This window comes from Symphalangus syndactylus, chromosome 5, assembly GCF_028878055.3.
Source record: "Symphalangus syndactylus isolate Jambi chromosome 5, NHGRI_mSymSyn1-v2.1_pri, whole genome shotgun sequence".
In the NCBI taxonomy this organism is placed as follows: Eukaryota; Metazoa; Chordata; class Mammalia; order Primates; family Hylobatidae; genus Symphalangus; species Symphalangus syndactylus.
This window is the reverse complement of record NC_072427.2, coordinates 86,858,876-86,876,843: the sequence shown is the minus strand read 5'-3', so window position 1 is coordinate 86,876,843 and position 17,968 is coordinate 86,858,876. Positions and strand designations below refer to the sequence as shown.

Genomic DNA, 17,968 nt, shown 5'->3' with positions numbered 1-17,968 from the left:
GATCACGAGGTCAGGAAATCGAGACCAGTCTGGCTAACACGGTGAAACCCCGTCTCTACTAAAATTGCAAAAAATTTTCCGGGCGTGGTGGCGGGCGACTGTAGTCCCAGCTGCTTGAGAGGCTGAGTGAGGCAGGAGAATGGCGTGAACCTGGGAGGCGGAGCTTGCAGTGAGCCGAGATCGCCACACTGCACTCCAGCACGGGGGACAGAGCAAGACTCCGTCTCAAAACAAAACAAAACCCTGGTGTTTTGAAAAATCTTTACATTTTTTTCTTAGAATTCCTAGGATAGAAAGAGCCTTCTTTGTCTTCAGAAGTGTGGTGATAAGATCCTGGAAGAATACCACCCTGCCTGTTAAAAGACATCATTTTTGCCTTAACCTTTTTCAAGGTGACATGCATTTGCAAACAGCACAAAAGAGCCAGCACTGGGCCAGGCACGGTGGCTCACGCCTATAATCCCAGCACTTTGGGAGGCTGGGGTGGGTGGATCACCTGAGGTCAGGAGTTCGAGACCAGCCTGGCCAACATGGTGAAACTCCCTCTCTACTAAAAATACAAAAAATTAGCCGGGCGTGGTGGCGCACGCCTATAATCCCAGCTACTCAGGAGGGTGAGGAAGGAGAGTGCTTAAACCCAGGAGGTGGAGGTTGCAGTGAGCCAAGATTGCACTATTGCACTCCAGCGACAGAGCAAGAATCAGCCTCAAAACAAAAAAAAAAAAAAAAAGAAAAGGGAAGGAAAGAGAGCCAGTGCTGAAAAGTGTGCCTCCTTCCTTCCTCGAGTGGCCCGCACTAACTTCCCTAGAGGTGATGCTGCTGCTGCATGTTGGAGACGCTTCTGAGTGTCCTCGGAACATTCCCACGTGCTCTCCAGGCCACGCTGGGCAGCTGGCTTTCCTCCCGTCTAGTTGGGATTCTCTCTCTCTCTCTCTCTGGCCTCTGCCAGTCCCTGGGTCTGAGCCAGAATGTGTCCCAATCCAGGAAACAGGTGTTGGTTCTGGTATTTCTTCTTTTTCTTTCATCTTTCTCCAAGAAGGAACAAAATTGGCTAGCTTTTTGCTTTTCTGACTCCCTTAGTTTGGGACTGAGGTTTCTGTTATTCTTGTTTGGCTGTCATGGAGAAAAACAAGAACTTATCGCTCCTGTTTTCCTTTTTTTCTCTTTTTTTTTTTTTTTTTGAGACAGAGTCTCACTCTGTCACCCCGGCTGGAGTGCAGTGGCGCGATCTCGGCTCACTGCAGCCTCCTCCTCCCAGGTTCACGCCATTCTCCTGCCTCAGCCTCCCAAGTAGCTGGGACTACAGACGCCCGCCACCACGCCAGGCTAATTTTTTTGTATTTTTAGTAGACACGGGGTTTCACCGTGTTAGCCAGGATGGTCTCGATCTCCTGACCTCGGGATCTGCCCGCCTTGGCCTCCCAAAGTGCTGGGATTACAGGCGTGAGCCACCACGCCCGTACAATTTTTGTACTTTGGTAGAGATGGGGTTTCACTATGTTGGCCAGGCTGGTCTTGAACTCCTGACCTCAGGCGATCCACCCACCTCAGCCTCCGAAAGTATTGGGATTATAGGCGTGAGCCACTGCACCCAGCCTATTGGTCCAATTTTCTGTTTTGTTTTGTTTTTGTTTTTGAGACGGAGTCTCGCTCTGTCGCCCAGGCTGGAGTGCAGTGGCGCAATCTCGGCTCACTGCAAGCTCCCCCTCCCGGGGTCACGCCATTCTCCTGCCTCGGCTTCTCCGAGTAGCTGGGACTACAGGCGCCCGCCACCATGCCCGGCTAATTTTTTGTATTTTTAGTAGAGACGGGGTTTCACCGTGGTCTTGATCTCCTGACCTCGTGATTCGCCCTCCTCGGCCTCCCAAAGTGCTGGGATTACAAGCGTGAGCCACCGTGCCCGGCCAATTTTCTGATCTATTTTTCACTCTTGCCTCTGGCTCTAGCCCACATCGGTGCATATGTGTGTGTGTATGTGAGTGTGCATGTGTGTACATGGTGTGTGTATGTGGGTGTGCACGTGTGTACATGGTGTGTGTGTATGTGGGTGTGCTTGTGTATACATGGTGTGTGTATGTGGGTGTGCTTGTGTGTACATGGTGTGTGTATGTGGGTGTGCTTGTGTGTACATGGTGTGCATGTGTACATGGTGTGTGTATGTGGGTGTGCATGTGTGTACATGGTGTGTATGTGGGTGTGCTTGTGTGTACATGGTGTGTATGTGGGTGTGCTTGTGTGTACATGGTGTGCGTGTGTACATGGTGTGTGTATGTGGGTGTGCTTGTGTGTACATGGCATGCATGTGTGCATGTGGGATGCATGTGTGTATGGGGCATGTGTGCATGGCGTGTATGCACATGTCTGGGCATGCATGTGTGTGTCATGGGCAAGCATGTGTGTGTGTGCGGTGTGTTGCTCTGCAGGCCCCAGTGTTGGCCGCCCCCCCCCACCCCGGTCTTTAAGTGACTTCCCTCCTAGGAGGCTTGGTGTGACTGGCATTCTGTGGAAAGGGAGGGGCGGATCTGCAGAACGGGCAGCTTCAGGGACACAGGGGCTGCTGAGTGGCATTGTGGCTTGTTGGCCTTGGTGTCTGCGGGTTCCCACCCACACAGAGCTTTTGCAATGGAATCATGCGTGCCCAGTTCACAGAGCGAGTGACGCTGAGGAATAAGAACAGAGGGAACTTCTCAAGGAGGAAGGAAGAAAGGAGTTGTCAAAGATGGGCTGAGCAAAAAACCGTGCGATCGGCCGAGGAGGGGCCGGCAGCGCCTCCCTTCCTGCCCACAGAGCAGCCGCCCTGTGCCCGTCTATTCTCCGGCTCTACATGGGGCCTCTGTTTTAAAGGGTTCTGTGGCCAAGACAAGCCTGCCAGCCCCTGTCCCTGTCCTTGGCCACTCCTCCGGCAGCTTTCCCCATTCCTGAAGCGGTGGCTAGCCCTGCCCAGCCTCTTGTCCCATCTCCTTACCTGTGACAGTCACCAAGCCTCTGGGAATGTGGTCACCCTACGACAGCTAAACGAGGAAGCTGTGCGGTGCACGCAGGTTTGGCTGACCCCAAGGGCCAGTTGCTGTGCGTGGGAGCCAGCACTAGGTGGAGCTCTGCCGGCCGGGGCACAGGGAGGAACGGCATCCAGGAGGAGGGTGCAGCAGGGTGAGGCCCTGTGGAACAGACTCTGGAGCTGGAATAGGGTGGCGTTTTTGCTGCATGCTGTGGGGGTGGACGGGGCCCGAGGTCACACCAGGGAGCCCATACTGGGTCAGGAATGCTGCTTTGGCAATCCCTGGACTCAGCCCCCAGCTGTCTGGCCATCTGGGCGCTTCTGAACCAGCCATGGCCTCTGCCTTCCCTTAGCACTTTGCAATGAGCCCAGCACCTGGCAGCCCCTGACCAGCTAGTGCACGGTCCCTCTGCGGCACTGTGAGCCTGGAAGTAGAGGACTGGGTGTCCGTGTGCTCTGAGCAGGGCTGGGGGCCCAGGCGATGGGCTCTGGAGCTGTGAAGGCTGAGGCAGGGGTGGGTCAGGGATGAGGGGAGACTGCTCTGGGGGGCTCGGGCCATTTCCACCAGAAGTTCCCCTGGGAGTTTGTAGGACAAAGGACATGGTTGACGTGGATCGTAGGGCTGACCAGTGGCAGACGGTGGGAGGGACACGGGGTGCTTGGGCCCCAGGTTGATCAGGGTGAAGCAGTCACATGATCTCTCCCGTCCTCTTTTCTCCTTCTGGTTTCCTGAAGTGGTCAGAGGTCTCTTTGCAAAATAAGCTACAGGGAAGGTTCTGCTGGGTGGGTGGCTCTGGATTCTGTGCAGCGCTCACCCTGCTCTCCCCTGGAACGCCTGGAACTAGGGTGGTCAGGCTGGGGTGGAGGAGCTGCACTGGAATGTTCCAGAGCTTCCCCCACTCCTGCCGTTCTGAGTCACTCTGCCTCCCCGGAGGAGGAGGATCAGCTGAGCCGCCGCGCTCACGTAGTGTCTCGCTGTGTCTCGCTGTCTGCCTCACTGTGAGCAGAGCGGGATGCTGCCGATAAGGCGCGCACGTGGGCCCTGGGAGGCGCCCGAGGCAGCCACTCCCGCACGTGGGCAGGAGGAGGGTTGCTCACACCACCGGCCGAGGGAGGAGGACTGCGGGCTGTGCCTGGCAGAGGACGAGCTTGTGTCGCGGGCGGCAGGGAGAAGGGAGTCGGAGCGCTCTTCGGCCTTCGTTCTGCCGCCGCTGCTCCTGCGGTCCAGCCGCATGACTAATGAGGTTGAAAGCCCTTCCGCTGTGGCCCCCGCAGGAGGTTCCCAGGAGGAAGCTGGAACCCTTTCTAAGCCATTCCACTGGCCTGGACTCTGCTGGGATTATTTTGACCCCCCAGGGCAGAGTGTAGCCATCTGACTGGCTTTCTCTCTGGGCAGGAGACGGGGCGCACGCTTGCAGGTGGGGGAGCCCCAGTACGTCGCACGGATGAGCGGTGCAAAGCCCAGCCCCCCCATCCCGCACCCCCACCCCCCGCAATCCTGCCCCCTGGCTGCAGCCCCCGCGGCTCTTCCCGCCCTGGCTCCCCTGTGTGCTCGGCACTTGTTCCGTTTACGGAGTTACACCTTGCGGTAGACGCTGAGCAGGAGCTTGTCCTTCAGACTTTTCGGCGGAGACAGCCAGGCTGTTCTGTGGCAGCAGTGGGTTTGCCAGAGGCCAGGGGCTTTGGCCAGGGCCGGCAGGGAGCCGCAATCCCGAAGAACCCTCGTTCTTCGCGTGCTGTCGCGGAGGCTACGTAGGCCCGGTTGCAGCAGGGACTTGGAGGCTGAAAGAAGGACGGTCTGAGTGGAGAGAGGGGAGTTGGCCAGGCACAGGGGTTTCAGAGCTTTCCAGGGTTCAGAAGGTGCCCAGGGTTCTGCAGCCCAGTGAGGAGTTCACAGAGTGGTGGGCGACCCAGCAGCCAGGGGCATCAGCTGTGGGAGTGGGACGCTCCGGGAGTCTGAGCTGCATCCTGTGGGGGCAGCAGACCCTCAAGGGCTGGGTTTGGAGGGGTACATCTGGAGGTGGGGGTGGGGAATGCACATTGAGGGGAGTTAGGAGCAGAACGGTAGCACAGGCCAAGCACGATGGCGCACGCCTTGTTATCGCAGCACTTTGGGAGGCTGAAGTGGGAGGATCGCTTGAGCCCAGGAGTTCAAGACCAGCCTGGGCAATATGGGCAATATTTCTCCACAAAAAATAAAACATAAAAAATTAGCCAGGCATGGTGACACATTCCTGTAGTCCCAGCTACTCGGGAGGCTAAGGCAGGAGAATCAATTGAGCCCAGGAGGGAGAGGTTGCAGCGAGCTGAGATTGTGCCACTGGACTCCAGCCTGGGCAACAGCGTGAGATCCTGTCTCAAAAAACGGTAGCACGGCGGCCTAATAAGACCATCCCAAGAAGGGGGATGAGGTGATAGTCCACAGGCCTCAGTGGACCGTCACAGCAGGTATGGACATCAGAGAGTCTTGCTCATATCTGATTGATTGATTGATTGATTTGGTTTAATTTGAATTTTTTTTGAGACAGAGTCTCTCTCTGTCACCCAGGCTGGAGTGCAGTGGCATAGTCTTGGCTCACTGCAACCTCCGCCTCCCAGGTTCAAGTGATTCTCCTGCCTTAGCCTCCTGAGTAGCTGGGACTACAGGCACGAGCCACCACACCCGGCTAATTTTTGTATTTTTAGTAGAGACCGGGTTTTGCCATGTTGTCCAGGCTGGTCTCGAACTCCTGACCTCAGATGATCCTCCCGCCTCGGCCTCCCAAAGTGCTGGGATTATAGGCGTGAGTCACTGTGCCCAGCCCTCATACCTGATTTAGAGTATGTACTGCCAAGCTCCGTGGTGTGAATACTTCCACTATAGCTGAACGTAAACTACCAACCTGAGCAGGAAAGAGCTGCGCAGCAGCCTCTGTCACGTAGCCTTCTTCCCTCCACACACAATAGACACAAACAGCTGAATAGACAACAGATAGGGTAAAATGCTAGTAAACTAGGAAGTGGTGAGGCTAGAATATATATTATGTTTACTTTTAATATAATTTATGTAGTCTGGGTGCAGTGGCTCATACCTGTAGTCCCAGCACTTTGGGAGGCTAAGGGAGGAGAATTCATTGAGCTTAAGAGTTCAGGACTAGCCTGGACAACATAGTGAGACTCTGTCTCAACCAAAAAATATAAAAATTAGCCAGGTGTGGCAGCACGCACCTGTAGTCCTAGCTACTCAGGAGGCTGAAGAGGGTGGATCCCTTGATCCCAGGAGTTCAAGACTGCAGTGAGCTATGATTGTGCCACTGCACTCCAGCCTGGGTGACAGAGTGAGACCCTGTCTCAAAAAATAATAATGTAATTTACATAATTGTAAGTTTGATGACTCAATTTTTTTTTTTTAAATAGAGATGGAATCTTGCTATGTTCCTCAGTCTGGTCTTGAACTCCTGGGCTTAAGTGATCAATCCTCCAGCCTCAGCCTCCCAAAGTGCTGCGATCACAGGTGTGAGCCACTGTGCCTGGCCATATGACTCAGCTTTTAATAATGACTCTATGTAAAACTGACCTGCACTGTTGCATCTGGCAATCGCGTGGCCCAATCCATCTTCAAAGCCAGCAACAGTCGTTGAGTCCTTCTTTAACTTCCAGTGTCTGATTTTTCCTTCTGCCCATCAGCCTGAGAAAACTCTGCTTTTGAAGGGCTCATGTCATTCAATTAAACTCTCCTGGATAAGAAGATCGTCATGGGAGAGAGATCTCATCACACTGACAGGCTTCACCCACACTCAGGGGGTTGCCCGAGGGTGAGCGGGGCCCCTGAAGGTCATTCTTAGAATTCTGCCACAGAAGAGCCCCATAGGCCATTATAGGGACAGGGTTTACTGTAGAACAGGTGATTCACATACATAGACCAGCAATGCTGTTCCTAAAGGGGCCCAAGCTGATCCCATCAGTCAGCAGGGCTGCTGCGTACAGGGCACCTGGCCTGTCCTTGTTGAAGGCGATTCCTGTGAAGGCTGTGGAGGAGCCGGAACTGGGGCCCATGCTCCGGGCAGGAGGTGAGCATTGTGGAGAGCCCAGCAGCCTGCTGGGCTGAACCTTGGGCCAAGAACCAGTCTGTCCTTGGCTCCCTTGGGGAGTGGGGAAAGATGAGGTGTATCAGGCAGGGCCCAGTCCAGAAACAGAAACCAGAGCAATGATTGTAGAGGCCGTTGTTCAGCCAGGTATTGAGAAAATCGAGAAGGCAAAAAGGGAACACAGGTGTCGTGGAGGAGACCCCTGCCAGCATCGGCTCCACACAGCTGACCCTGGGATAAGAGAATTGCTGGACTCTTTAGAACTTGGAGCTGGGAAGGCGGGTATCTGCCAGCTGGTGGGTGCTGGGAGTCTGCGGGGGCATGCGATGAGGAATTCTGCAGGTGGTGGGAAAGCCACAAAGTGGATTCCACTGCTGCTGTGGGAAGGGACGGTCACTACCACTGCCCCTGAGGGGAGAAGAGCCCCAGGGGAAGAAGAGCGCCGCTGGCAGAAGCCCATTCTCTTTGCAGGCTTCAGTTTCACACTCTTGGTACCTCCTGGCAGTGCCTGGGAGGGAGCCACTGCTGTACAGAGATGCCAATTCCAGAGGCATGATCCGGCACAGAGCGGTGGCTTCCAGCTGAAGGACACGTGTAAGAGCAGGAGATGCCTTTCTCTGGGGTCCCAGCCTCCCGTCCTGGACCTTGGCACCCCGCCCCCCATGCATTGTCGTCTCCTGAGTCTGGCTTTGTCTGGCACATGAAGTTGGATGGGTAGACTCTGGAAGCATCCAGACCAGCTTGCGATGCTGATGAATCAGCTGATTTTGATGGGGTGTGTGAAATGGAGATGCCAGCCCAGGGGCTCAGCTGGCTCGTGGTCTCATTTAAAAGCAGAAAATAGCGACTTCATTCTCGGATACGTTTGCCAGCCCCAAAGGATTAATTATCTACACACCCAGAAGCAGTGGAGCAGAATATTTTGGCAGGATTTTCAGGATTTGTGTCATCGTTGCTTAATATCTGTTTCTTCACAGTCGGTTAGAATTTTAAAGGATTTGAAATACTGCAAGCTATCTGTGTATAGAGGCTGTGGATTCGGGCTGGTACATTTGCAAAATGCCCATTTTATTTTTTATTTTTATTTTTATATTTTTTGAGACAGAGTGTCACTCTGTCACCCAGGCTAGAGTGCAGTGGTGCCATCACGGCTCACTGCAGCCTCCACCTCCTGGGCTCAGTGATCCTCCCACCTCAGCCTCCCGAGTAGCTGGGACTACAGCCATGTGCCACCACGCCCGGCTAATTTCTGTATTTTTTGTAGAGACAGGGTTTTTGCCATGTTGCTCAGGCTGGTCTTGAACTCCTAGCCTCAAGCTGTACTCCTACCTCGGCCTCCTAAAGTGCTGGGATTACAGGCATGAGCCACTGCGCCTGGCCACGAAGTGCCAACTTTAACTTTTTAGATGAGTAAGACTGCTAACGTGTTTCATTAGTTTAGTGATAATACCGGCTTCAAAGAAAGACCTTGGCAAATATAAATCCTAAGCAGATAGCTCAACTCATTATCACAAAGCAAACCCCAGCCAGTGAAGAAACAAATTTGGGAAGCCCCGGAAGCCCCTCCCCATCCCCCCACCCCCACCCCACCCCCACCCCCTGCCCTGGAAACAGCCGTTGTCCTAGTGCTGACACCAGAGGTGGCACTGCCTGGCTTTGAACGTGAAGGTGGAACTCAAGGGTGGTTAGCTGTTCAGATACAGTAGGAAGAGAGGGTTTGGGGCATTGCTGGTGCACAGGAGAGGATGGGGATGGCCCCCCAAACTAGCGGAGGCCGGGCTTGGCCCTTGGAGATACAGGAAGGAGGCCCCCGCTCCGTGGATTCCGTCCCCCCTCTCCATCTGTCTGGAACCCTCACCCTCTCCCTCCCTCTCTGTCCTCACACACCCACTCCGTGTCTCTCACTCAGGCTTTTGAGCCACCTGTGCTGCCCGCGGGGCCCTTGGCCTGGCTTCCTCCAAGGGGTAGGCTAGACACCCACATTTTCACAGCAGAGACAGCCTCCCAGCCTCTGTTCAGTGTCTGGACAGACGGGTATTGCCTTCGTTTTATCGTTTATTAGTCTTACTGAGTGCTTTCGCTGGGTGCGATTTCTGGAATGATGTGTGAAGTGCTTCCCCATGGAGGTCCTGTGGGCTGGGCGATGCCCTCCCGGGCTGGTTGCTCCCCAGAGAGGGAAGCCCAGCTCCAGACACGCGAGGCCCTGCCTGTGCACATGTCACGTGTGACTCGAGGAGAGCCTCCTGCTCTGACGCATCGGCCCTCCACCCTGCACCTGGGGGCCCCGTGCCAGCCGGGGCTCATTTACTCCCCTCTTCTGAGTCAGCGCCTGCTGGGGTTCGTGGGACCCCAGACCTGGCTCTCTTATGCCTACCTGTTCCTTCTCTGTCTTGCAGGTTTTAGGATTTGAGATTGACGCAGTGAACTCTGTCCAGTTTTCAAACCACACAGGTAAGGCATTGGCTCCAGCAGCCGGCACAGAGCAGACTGTGGGTGTGAGGGACGGGGCGGGGTGTGGGTGTGAGGCACGGGGTGGGGTGTGGGTGTGAGGCACGGGGTGGGGTGTGGGTGTGAGGCACGGGGCGGGGTGTGGGTGTGAGGCACGGGGCGGGGTGTGGGTGTGAGGCACGGGGCGGGGTGTGGGTGTGAGGGACGGGGCGGGGTGTGGGTGTGAGGCACGGGGCGGGGTGGGTGTGAGGCACGGGGTGGGGTGTGGGTGTGAGGGACGGGGCGGGGTGTGAGTGTGAGGCACGGGGCGGGGTGTGGGTGTGAGGGACGGGGCGGGGTGTGAGTGTGAGGCACGGGGCGGGGTGTGGGTGTGAGGGACGGGGCGGAGTGTGAGTGTGAGGCACGGGGCGGGGTGTGGGTGTGAGGGACGGGGCGGGGTGTGGGTGTGAGGGACGGGGCGGGGTGTGAGTGTGAGGCACGGGGCGGGGTGTGGGTGTGAGGGACGGGGCGGGGTGTGGGTGTGAGGGACGGGGCGGGGTGTGGGTGTGAGGCACGGGGCGGGGTGTGGGTGTGAGGCACGGGGCGGGGTGTGGGTGTGAGGCACGGGGCGGGGTGTGGGTGTGAGGGACGGGGCGGGGTGTGAGTGTGAGGCACGGGGCGGGGTGTGGGTGTGAGGGACGGGGCGGGGTGTGAGTGTGAGGCACGGGGCGGGGTGTGGGTGTGAGGGACGGGGCGGGGTGTGGGTGTGAGGGACGGGGCGGGGTGTGGGTGTGAGGCACGGGGCGGGGTGTGGGTGTGAGGCACGGGGCGGGGTGTGGGTGTGAGGCACGGGGCGGGGTGTGGGTGTGAGGGACGGGGCGGGGTGTGAGTGTGAGGCACGGGGCGGGGTGTGGGTGTGAGGGACGGGGCGGGGTGTGGGTGTGAGGCACGGGCCGAGTGTGGGTGTGAGGCACGGGGCGGGGTGTGGGTGTGAGGCACAGGGCGGGGTGTGGGTGTGAGGCACGGGGCGGGGTGTGGGTGTGAGGCACGGGGCGGACTGTGGGTGTGAGGGACGGGGCGGGGTGTGGGTGTGAGGGACGGGGTGGGGTGTGGGTGTGAGGCACGGGGCGGACTGTGGGTGTGAGGCACGGGGCTTTCATGTGGACGGGGACCTGGAGTCCCGGGTGTCACTCGGGCAGAGCCTGCACAGCATATCGGGATGTAGGCCTGGGTGGCCTCGCCCCTGAGTGGGGGTATGTTGACTCAGCTTTGTTGCTTTGAGGCCGTGTGACCCAGTGCAGGTGGCAGAACCTCTCAGTGCTTCAGTTTCCTTCTCTGTAAAACAGGAGGGCAATCCTAGCACCTGCCGTGAGGTTGCCAGAGTTGATTAGATCAATTGCATAAAGTGCTTGGACCAACGCCTGGCTCAGAGCACAGCCGTGAGACTCCTGCTATCGGCCTGCCTCCTGGAGCTGAGAAGGGCCCCCATGGAGTGGTAGTGCTGAGGGATATATAGGTGGTTCTGGGTATTCTCTGTTAACAGCAGTGCTGCAGGGGCCTGTGTGTGCATCTGTCTCCGTGCCCTGGGACGCTGAGGACTTTGCTGGCTCAGGGGACTGAGGGTGGCCAGCCTCAGAAGCCCCTCACAGGCCATGCTTTCCATGCCCCCAGCCCCATGGCCTGGAGGTGGAGGTGCATGGAGTCCTCCCTCCTCTCTGTGGTCCCTATACTGCTTCGTCGGCAGGAGAACAAAGCTGTTGTTCTTTGAAACCCCACCTCGCTTCCCCTGAAATTTCTCTGAACCCAGGCGGAAACTTGGGAGCACAGAACGTCCCAGAAACAGCCTGGCAGAGCATCAGTGGGATATGTTGAGGGGGGGGCTGGCCCCTACTCTTGGGAGTGGGAAGGAATGCTGTGGTTTCTCTTGAGGCGGGCATGACACATGCCAAGTGAGAGGAAAAAGTTGCTTGGCCGGTGCAGACGGACACGCTCCAGCTCTCACTGAAACCCTTTCCTGCCATTGCTTGCTGGGACACTGGGTGCTGTGAGATTTGGAGACTCAGGCCCTCCAGGAGCCTCCCTGAACCCACATGTTCTTCCTGGCTGCTCTCACCGCCCTCCTTTAGGATTTGTTTTTCAGTGAGTGAGCTGGCTGGCTTGGACACTAAAGCAGGGTGTTGAGTGTGTTTCTGGGGACTGTGTTGTGCTCCATCAGTGCTGGTTCAACATCCGCACCGACCCAGCTGCCCTTGCATGGATTCCAGGATGCGGGGAGGGCCCTGGGCTTTGGCTGTGCCTTCTGGGCTTGGTGGAAGCTTCTCAGTGGGTGGTGGGCTGGCTGACCCGAGGGCCCAGAGACAGAAAAGGGGTCTCTGGCCTGCCCTCAGGGGGCTGGGATGAGGACAGGACCCCAGGCGCTTGGGAGCCTCCACAGTTGCAGAGCCAGACGAACAGCCTGGGGGCGTCCCTTCCCATGGGGTCCAGCCTGTGGTTCCTGGGAGCCCCCACTCCAGCCTCCTCCAGATGCCACTGGGGGACTGCTGGTTTAGGACCCCTTAGCCAGCTCCGTCTATGGCTGTGGGCTGGCTCCCAGCACCCTCTACCCACACTCTCGGGGTCAGCTGTTTGTGCGGCCTGATCAGGAGGCCCCCGGGTAGCTTCCCTAAGGCCGTCTCTGTGGCTCAGGGGCAACTCCCTAGGGCAGTGAGGGCAGGCATCACTCTCACCTGCACCGGGGCCCTTCTGCCTGCTCCCCTTCCCTCGCCCCAGCCACACTGTGCTGCTGGGGAGTGAGGCTGGTGCATCGTGTACCTGCCCTGGGTGCCACGGGAGCTGGTGGTCAGGACGGGGGACTCGGCCTCCTCCATGCGGTCCCTCAGCCCCTCTGGGCTCCCGTGCTGCCCACTGTGAGTGCAGTGCCCACGATGACACTGTCTGTTCCGCAGACCTTGACAGAGCTGGAGGCGCTTTTTGTTGTTCGAGTTTTTTTGTTGTTGTTTTTCCTTTTTGTTCCCCCCACCCTCCGTCTAAGGGCTAGAGGTGCTTATTTTTCACCAAACTCACCTCCAGGAAGCATTTTACTGGGCCTGATTATGCACAAAGAAAGACGTCTGCATGTGCCACGGGCCTCCCGCATTGTAGGGGCTGTTCTGCTCCGGGCACCCTCGCTCCAGGGCTGCGCTCCCCGGGCTGTCTGGGGGGCCACGTTGTCATGTTCCTTCTGCTGCGTGGCCCATTGTGCATGCCCAGGACCAGCTCACGCCGTGTGTGACCGGCCACATGAGCTCAGCCACAAGCAGCCCTGCGGACACTCGGGCTGTTTCCACTTTTTGGCTGTTGGGGTCATGCTGCCATGAACGTTTGTCTCAGTTCTCCAGCGCGTACCTAGGAGTCGAAGGTGGGGTTGCACAGGCTGTGCCTCATTTGGCAGGGAGCTGCGATGATGCTGCCAGGAAGCTCATTCGCCACTCTGCCCAGGGTTTTCCTTTTCCTTTTTCTGTTTTTTTTGTGAGACAAGGTCTCACTCTGTCGTTCAGGCTGGAGTGCAGTCCTGCAGTCATGACTCACTGCAGCCTTGACTTCCTGAGATCAAGAGATCCTCCCACCTCACCCTCTTAAGTGGCTGGGCCTACAGGTGTGCACCACCACACCCAGCTAATGTTGCTATTTTTCATAGAGATGGAATCTCACTATGTTGCCCCGGGTGGTCTTGAACTCCTTGGGCTCAAGCGATCCTGCCCCCTCAGCCTCCCAAAGTGCTGGGATTACAGGTGTGAGACTCCACACCCAGTCTCTTCTTTTTTCTTTTTTAGAGACAAGGTCAGTCTCTGTCACCCAGGCTGGCATGCAGTGGTGCAACCCGCTCACCGCAGCCTTGACCTCCTGGGCTGAAGCAATCTTTCTGCCTCCGCCTCCCGAGTGGCTGGGACTACAGGTGTGCGTCACCACGCCCACCTCCTGCCCAGGGTTGTTACTGGGGTGGTCACGTGGGCAGCTTCTGCCTGGGATAGGCCACAAAGCCAGACTCCCGGCGGGGACACGGGTGTTCCACACAAGCTGCGTTGTTGGTTCCCTGACGCCCGTCAGGCTGGGAAGTGGGAAAGCCGAGCCCCCAAGTGTCTGCAGAGCCCACCTGGCGCAGGCCTCGCCGCCTTGGGGCTGCTGCTTGCACTTCTGCCCCTTCCCCCGGCTAGGCCCCCGTTCCTTGAGGCCGCACCACACCCCCATTCATTTTTCCACACCCTGAACTGTGCCTCCCAAGCCCAGGGCAGCCGGGCTTGGCAGAGCCTCCACCTTGCGGCCAGTATTCCCAGTGGCCCCTTTGAGAGGATTTCCTGGAGCTCCCTGTCTGAGCTTCCTGGACTGAGGGCATCGGGAAGGAGCCTGCAGAGCTGGCGGTCAGCGAGTGGACGGGTCGCGCTGTCCTGGCTTTTGGAGTGTGGAGCCAGAGGGCGTGGGACAGGTGCCCTGCTGCTGGGCTTGGTGGTCCCTTCTGTAGGGAAGGGGCAGCTGGTGTGAACACAAGGAGCTGCAGGGCTGGAGAAGGCCAGGGCCAGGAGCCTGCCGACGGACACCAGCGAGGGGCCAGGCCCGGGCCAGGAGCCTGCCGACGGACACCAGCGAGGGGCCAGGCCAGGCCAGACTCCCTGGCCGGCTGGGGTCTGACAGGAGCGCCAGGCTCCTTGGGCTGCCCGAGGAGCCGCTTGTTTGGCCCCTGTTTTTTCATCTATAAATGGAATGAGTTGGACACAAGATCCAAGTGCCCTCCCCTGTTTGAGAAGGTTCTTGTGGGCTCTGGGCCCATCCCACATCCCACAGTGGGCAGGAGGCCACCAGGAGATGCAAGAGCATGCCCCCTATTTCAATGGGAAGCTGCACCTCACAGGGGCCTGGGGCCTGCGTCTGAGACCCGGCCAAGTGCTGGACGTCTCCCCTTCCTCATGGCTGTTATGGCTGAATTACGTCCCCCCCCAAATTCTCATGTTGCAGCCTTAACCCTAGCACCTCAGAGTGGGACTGGGTTTGGAGAAGGAGCCCCTACAGAGGTCATCAGGTTCAAAGGGGCCATCAGGGATGTGGGTGGGCCCTGATCCAAGCTGATGGGTGTCCTTGTAAGAAGATGAGATGGGGACACAGACACACACAGAGGGACAGCTCCATGAGGAAACAGGGAGTCAGTGCCGCCTGCAAGCCCAGGGGAGAGGCCTCAGGAACCAGCCCTGGCAACGCCTGGACCTTGGACCCCAGTGCCTAGGACAGTAGGAGAATTGGAGCCGCCTGGCTGCAGTCCTTCCCGATGGCACCCTGCGTTAGTCCATTCTCACACTGCTAATTGTTGGGAAAAGGGCTTGTGGGGTGCCTGTATAAACTGGACATAAAAATATGGCACAGCAAGTTGTGGAAGCCACAAGAGGCCTCTGAGGAGGAAAGCCTCCTAATTGCCATCACGTTCCCATGCTCAGAGCGAGACCCGCTCTCTTATCTGTAAACACTGTGTTCAAGGAGAAAGACACTCCTTTGAAGCACTGGAATGTGGACAGACATGCGAGCTCCTAGTTAAGCCCACACCCACCAGCTCCTCTCTGATAAGTTAAAGATATGCTGTTTGAGCACAAAGGAGATTCATTTAAACCGCTATTGCTATAGATTACGCCTATGACGTACTGCCTCCCTTTCACTGTTTCGCCCTGAAATCTGCTTCTTAGATCTAAGTGATTGTACTCAATAAATAGCGTGGAAACCGGAGCTCGGTGCCTTTTGCAGCCTCCATTTTGCAGCTGGCCCCCTGGCTCCCACCTTTATGAACTTTTTTTTTTTTTTTTTGGAGACAGAGTCTCGCTCTGTTGCCCAGGCTGGAGTGCAATGGCGCCATCTCCGCTCACTGCAAGCTCCGCCCCCCAGGTTCATGCCATTCTCCTGCCTCAGCCTCCCAAGTAGCTGGGGCTACAGGCACCTGCCACCACGCCCGGCTAATTTTTTTGTATTTTTAGTAGGGATGGGGTTTCACAGTGTTCGCCAGGTTGGTCTCGATCTCCTGACCTCATGATCCGCCCGCCTCAGCCTCCCAAAGTGCTGGGATTACAGGCATGAGCCACCGCACCCGGCCCCACCTTTATGAACCCTTAACCTGTCTCTTCTCATTCCTTTGTCACCACTGGACTTTGGGTACCCCATGGGTGGTGTTGAGGCTAGTCCCCAACACTAATAAAGACATACCTGTGACTGGGTCATTTATAAAGGAAAAAGGTTTAATGGACTCACAGTTCAGCAGAGCTGGGGAGGCCTCAGGAAACTTACAGTCATGGCAGAAGGGGAAGCAAACACCTCCTTCTTCACGTGGTGGCAGGAAGGAGAAGTGCAGAGTGAGGGGCCCAGAGTTTTAAAAGCCCCTTGAAACCATCAGCTTTTGTGAGAACTCAGTCACTATCATGAGAACAGGATGGGGGAACCACCCCCGTGATTGAATGACCTCCTGCCAGGTCCTTCCCACAACATGTAGGGATTATGGGAACTACAACTCAAGATGAGATTAGGGTGGGGACACAGCCAGGCCATGTCACCTCCCCAGGAAAGGAACACATGTGCAGCAGTGGTGAGTCCCACCCTGCTTGGAAAGATATTCAGAATCCAAGAGCAGAAAGGACCAGGAGGGACCATTGCTTGCCTCCCTCCTCCTATCCCTCACCCCAAACCCTGCCCCGGCCTGGCAGAAGCCTCCCCAGGACACACCCTGCACTGGAGGGGCAGGCTGCTGTGTGAGGCACTGACCTCACCTGCGGTGGATACCCCCTGCCCCTCCTGACCCCCAGTGACTGTTAAGCCAGAGTCCCTCAGGGGCTTGGTCTCTGGCACACCCACCCCTCAGTGCATACACTCTGGTGTCCCGGGCAGAGCACAGAGCAGGCGCCCCCAGATGCACCCCCAGACACCGCACCGTGCCTGGGGCGTGGCTTCCGATGGCAGTCTCAGGACCTTTGCACAACACGTGCTCCCGTGCGACGGCCCCTGGGGAAAGCCAAAGGCGTCCCTTCCAGCGGGAGCCAGCGACTGGTACGCAGGAGGGCCCTCGGGGGCAGGAGCCATGGAGCCCTCCTCTGGTGTGGGAATTCCGGGGATCTTAGCCACAGGGCATGGCGTGTGGGCTCAGAGCTGGCCGTGACCTACCAGTGCGTGTTACTTGTACTTTGCTGTTCTAGGAACCCATACATCAGTTTTCCTTATTTGCTGAAAAAGGCATGCATTAGAGGGGTGATTCATGTCGGAGGAGGCCAGGAGCCCCTTGATGTGAGGTGTTTCTCATGGGCGAATGTGGGGCATCCGTGGTGAACCCCCACCCTGTATGGATGGCTGTCCCCTGAGCAGCGCTTTGAGCTGGAGCTGTGGTCGGGTTCCCCGGTGCAGGAAGGGCTCCCAGGAGGCTAGTGGTCCCGCCTGCAGGACGCCGATGCGTCTGTCCTCACACATTGATATGCCTGTCTGCCTGGGACGGACACTTCACCCTGGCTACCCGTCAGGCCAAGGGCAGGTTGTATACACCTGGGCTGAGGCCTCTTTCTCATTCACATTTATTTCTTGCTCAGGAGTTGATCCAAGACAGGCTCTAACTGCACCTTAATAAGCTTGTTGGGGAGGAGTTGGGGGTGGGGACATAACATGCCTTGCCTGCCAGGGTGTCTGGGTGACAGTGGCCGGTGGCTGAGCACCCCGGCCTGAATAGCTGGGAGCTAATGCAGGGGACGCTGGGAAACAAGAGGCTGTGGGGAGGGAGTAGCCAGGGGCATTCCGGACAACGATGGGGGAGCAACGCAGCTGTGAGCTGGTGTGTCTCTCCCTGCGTCCCGCCTGCACCTGGGACGCAGCTCCCACAGGAACGGGCAGTGGGAGGGTGGGGGCCACGGAGGTCATAGTAACAATCCCTGACAGTGTAGGGGCAGGGGGCTCGCAGGGGGCTCGAGGCGTCCCATGTGGACAGCTGTCGGGACTTGCCAAGCACTGCGCCTGGTGATCTTCGGGTTTCAGCCAGTCCATGGGGAGGAGCCGTCTACCAGGCAGCCTCAGGGAGGGTGGGTGGGTGTCGAGGGAAGCCCGCGGCCCCGGCTGGCCCCCTTGTGTCTGAGCCCCCGTGGTTTCCTCTGCCTCTAGGCTATGCCCACTGGAAGGGCCAAGTGCTGAATTCAGATGAGCTCCAGGAGTTGTACGAAGGCCTGAAGCTGAACAACATGAATAAATATGACTACGTGCTCACAGGCAGGTGCCGGAGCGAGCTGCCACAGGGACTGTGCACCCCACTCCAGCCAGGGTGGGCTCAGGGAGGTCCAGAGCACCCCCACCCTGGACCTGTCTCGGGTCCCTGCCCCTTCAAGGAGGGCCTTGGCATTCCCAAGCCACCATCACACCCCCGGTAGCCTGGGGGGGTCCTGGCCACACTATGCCTGCCGGGACAATGACTGCCCAGGCTGTGCCAAGTCACCCCCAC

The 17,968-nt window shown here is 57.7% G+C and overlaps 1 protein-coding gene and 1 pseudogene across 6 annotated transcripts in view; both read left to right on the top strand.

Moving 5' to 3' along the window:
• The window catches only part of PDXK (pyridoxal kinase), a 44,410-nt gene that overhangs the window by 5,125 nt on the left and 21,317 nt on the right, over nt 1-17,968 (top strand). For 3 of the 6 annotated variants that reach the window (XM_063640529.1, XM_063640530.1, XM_055279849.2), the window contains exons 2-3: nt 9,462-9,516; nt 17,635-17,739. In XM_063640529.1, the coding sequence (XP_063496599.1) occupies nt 9,462-9,516; nt 17,635-17,739 (160 nt within the window). Of the gene's footprint in view, nt 1-1,372; nt 3,189-9,461; nt 9,517-17,456; nt 17,541-17,634; nt 17,740-17,968 lie in introns of those variants that run through there. The other 3 variants (XM_063640528.1, XM_055279848.2, XM_055279850.2) reach the window with 2 other exon arrangements.
• Nucleotides 10,645-15,237, top strand: LOC134736823 (uncharacterized; annotated as a pseudogene).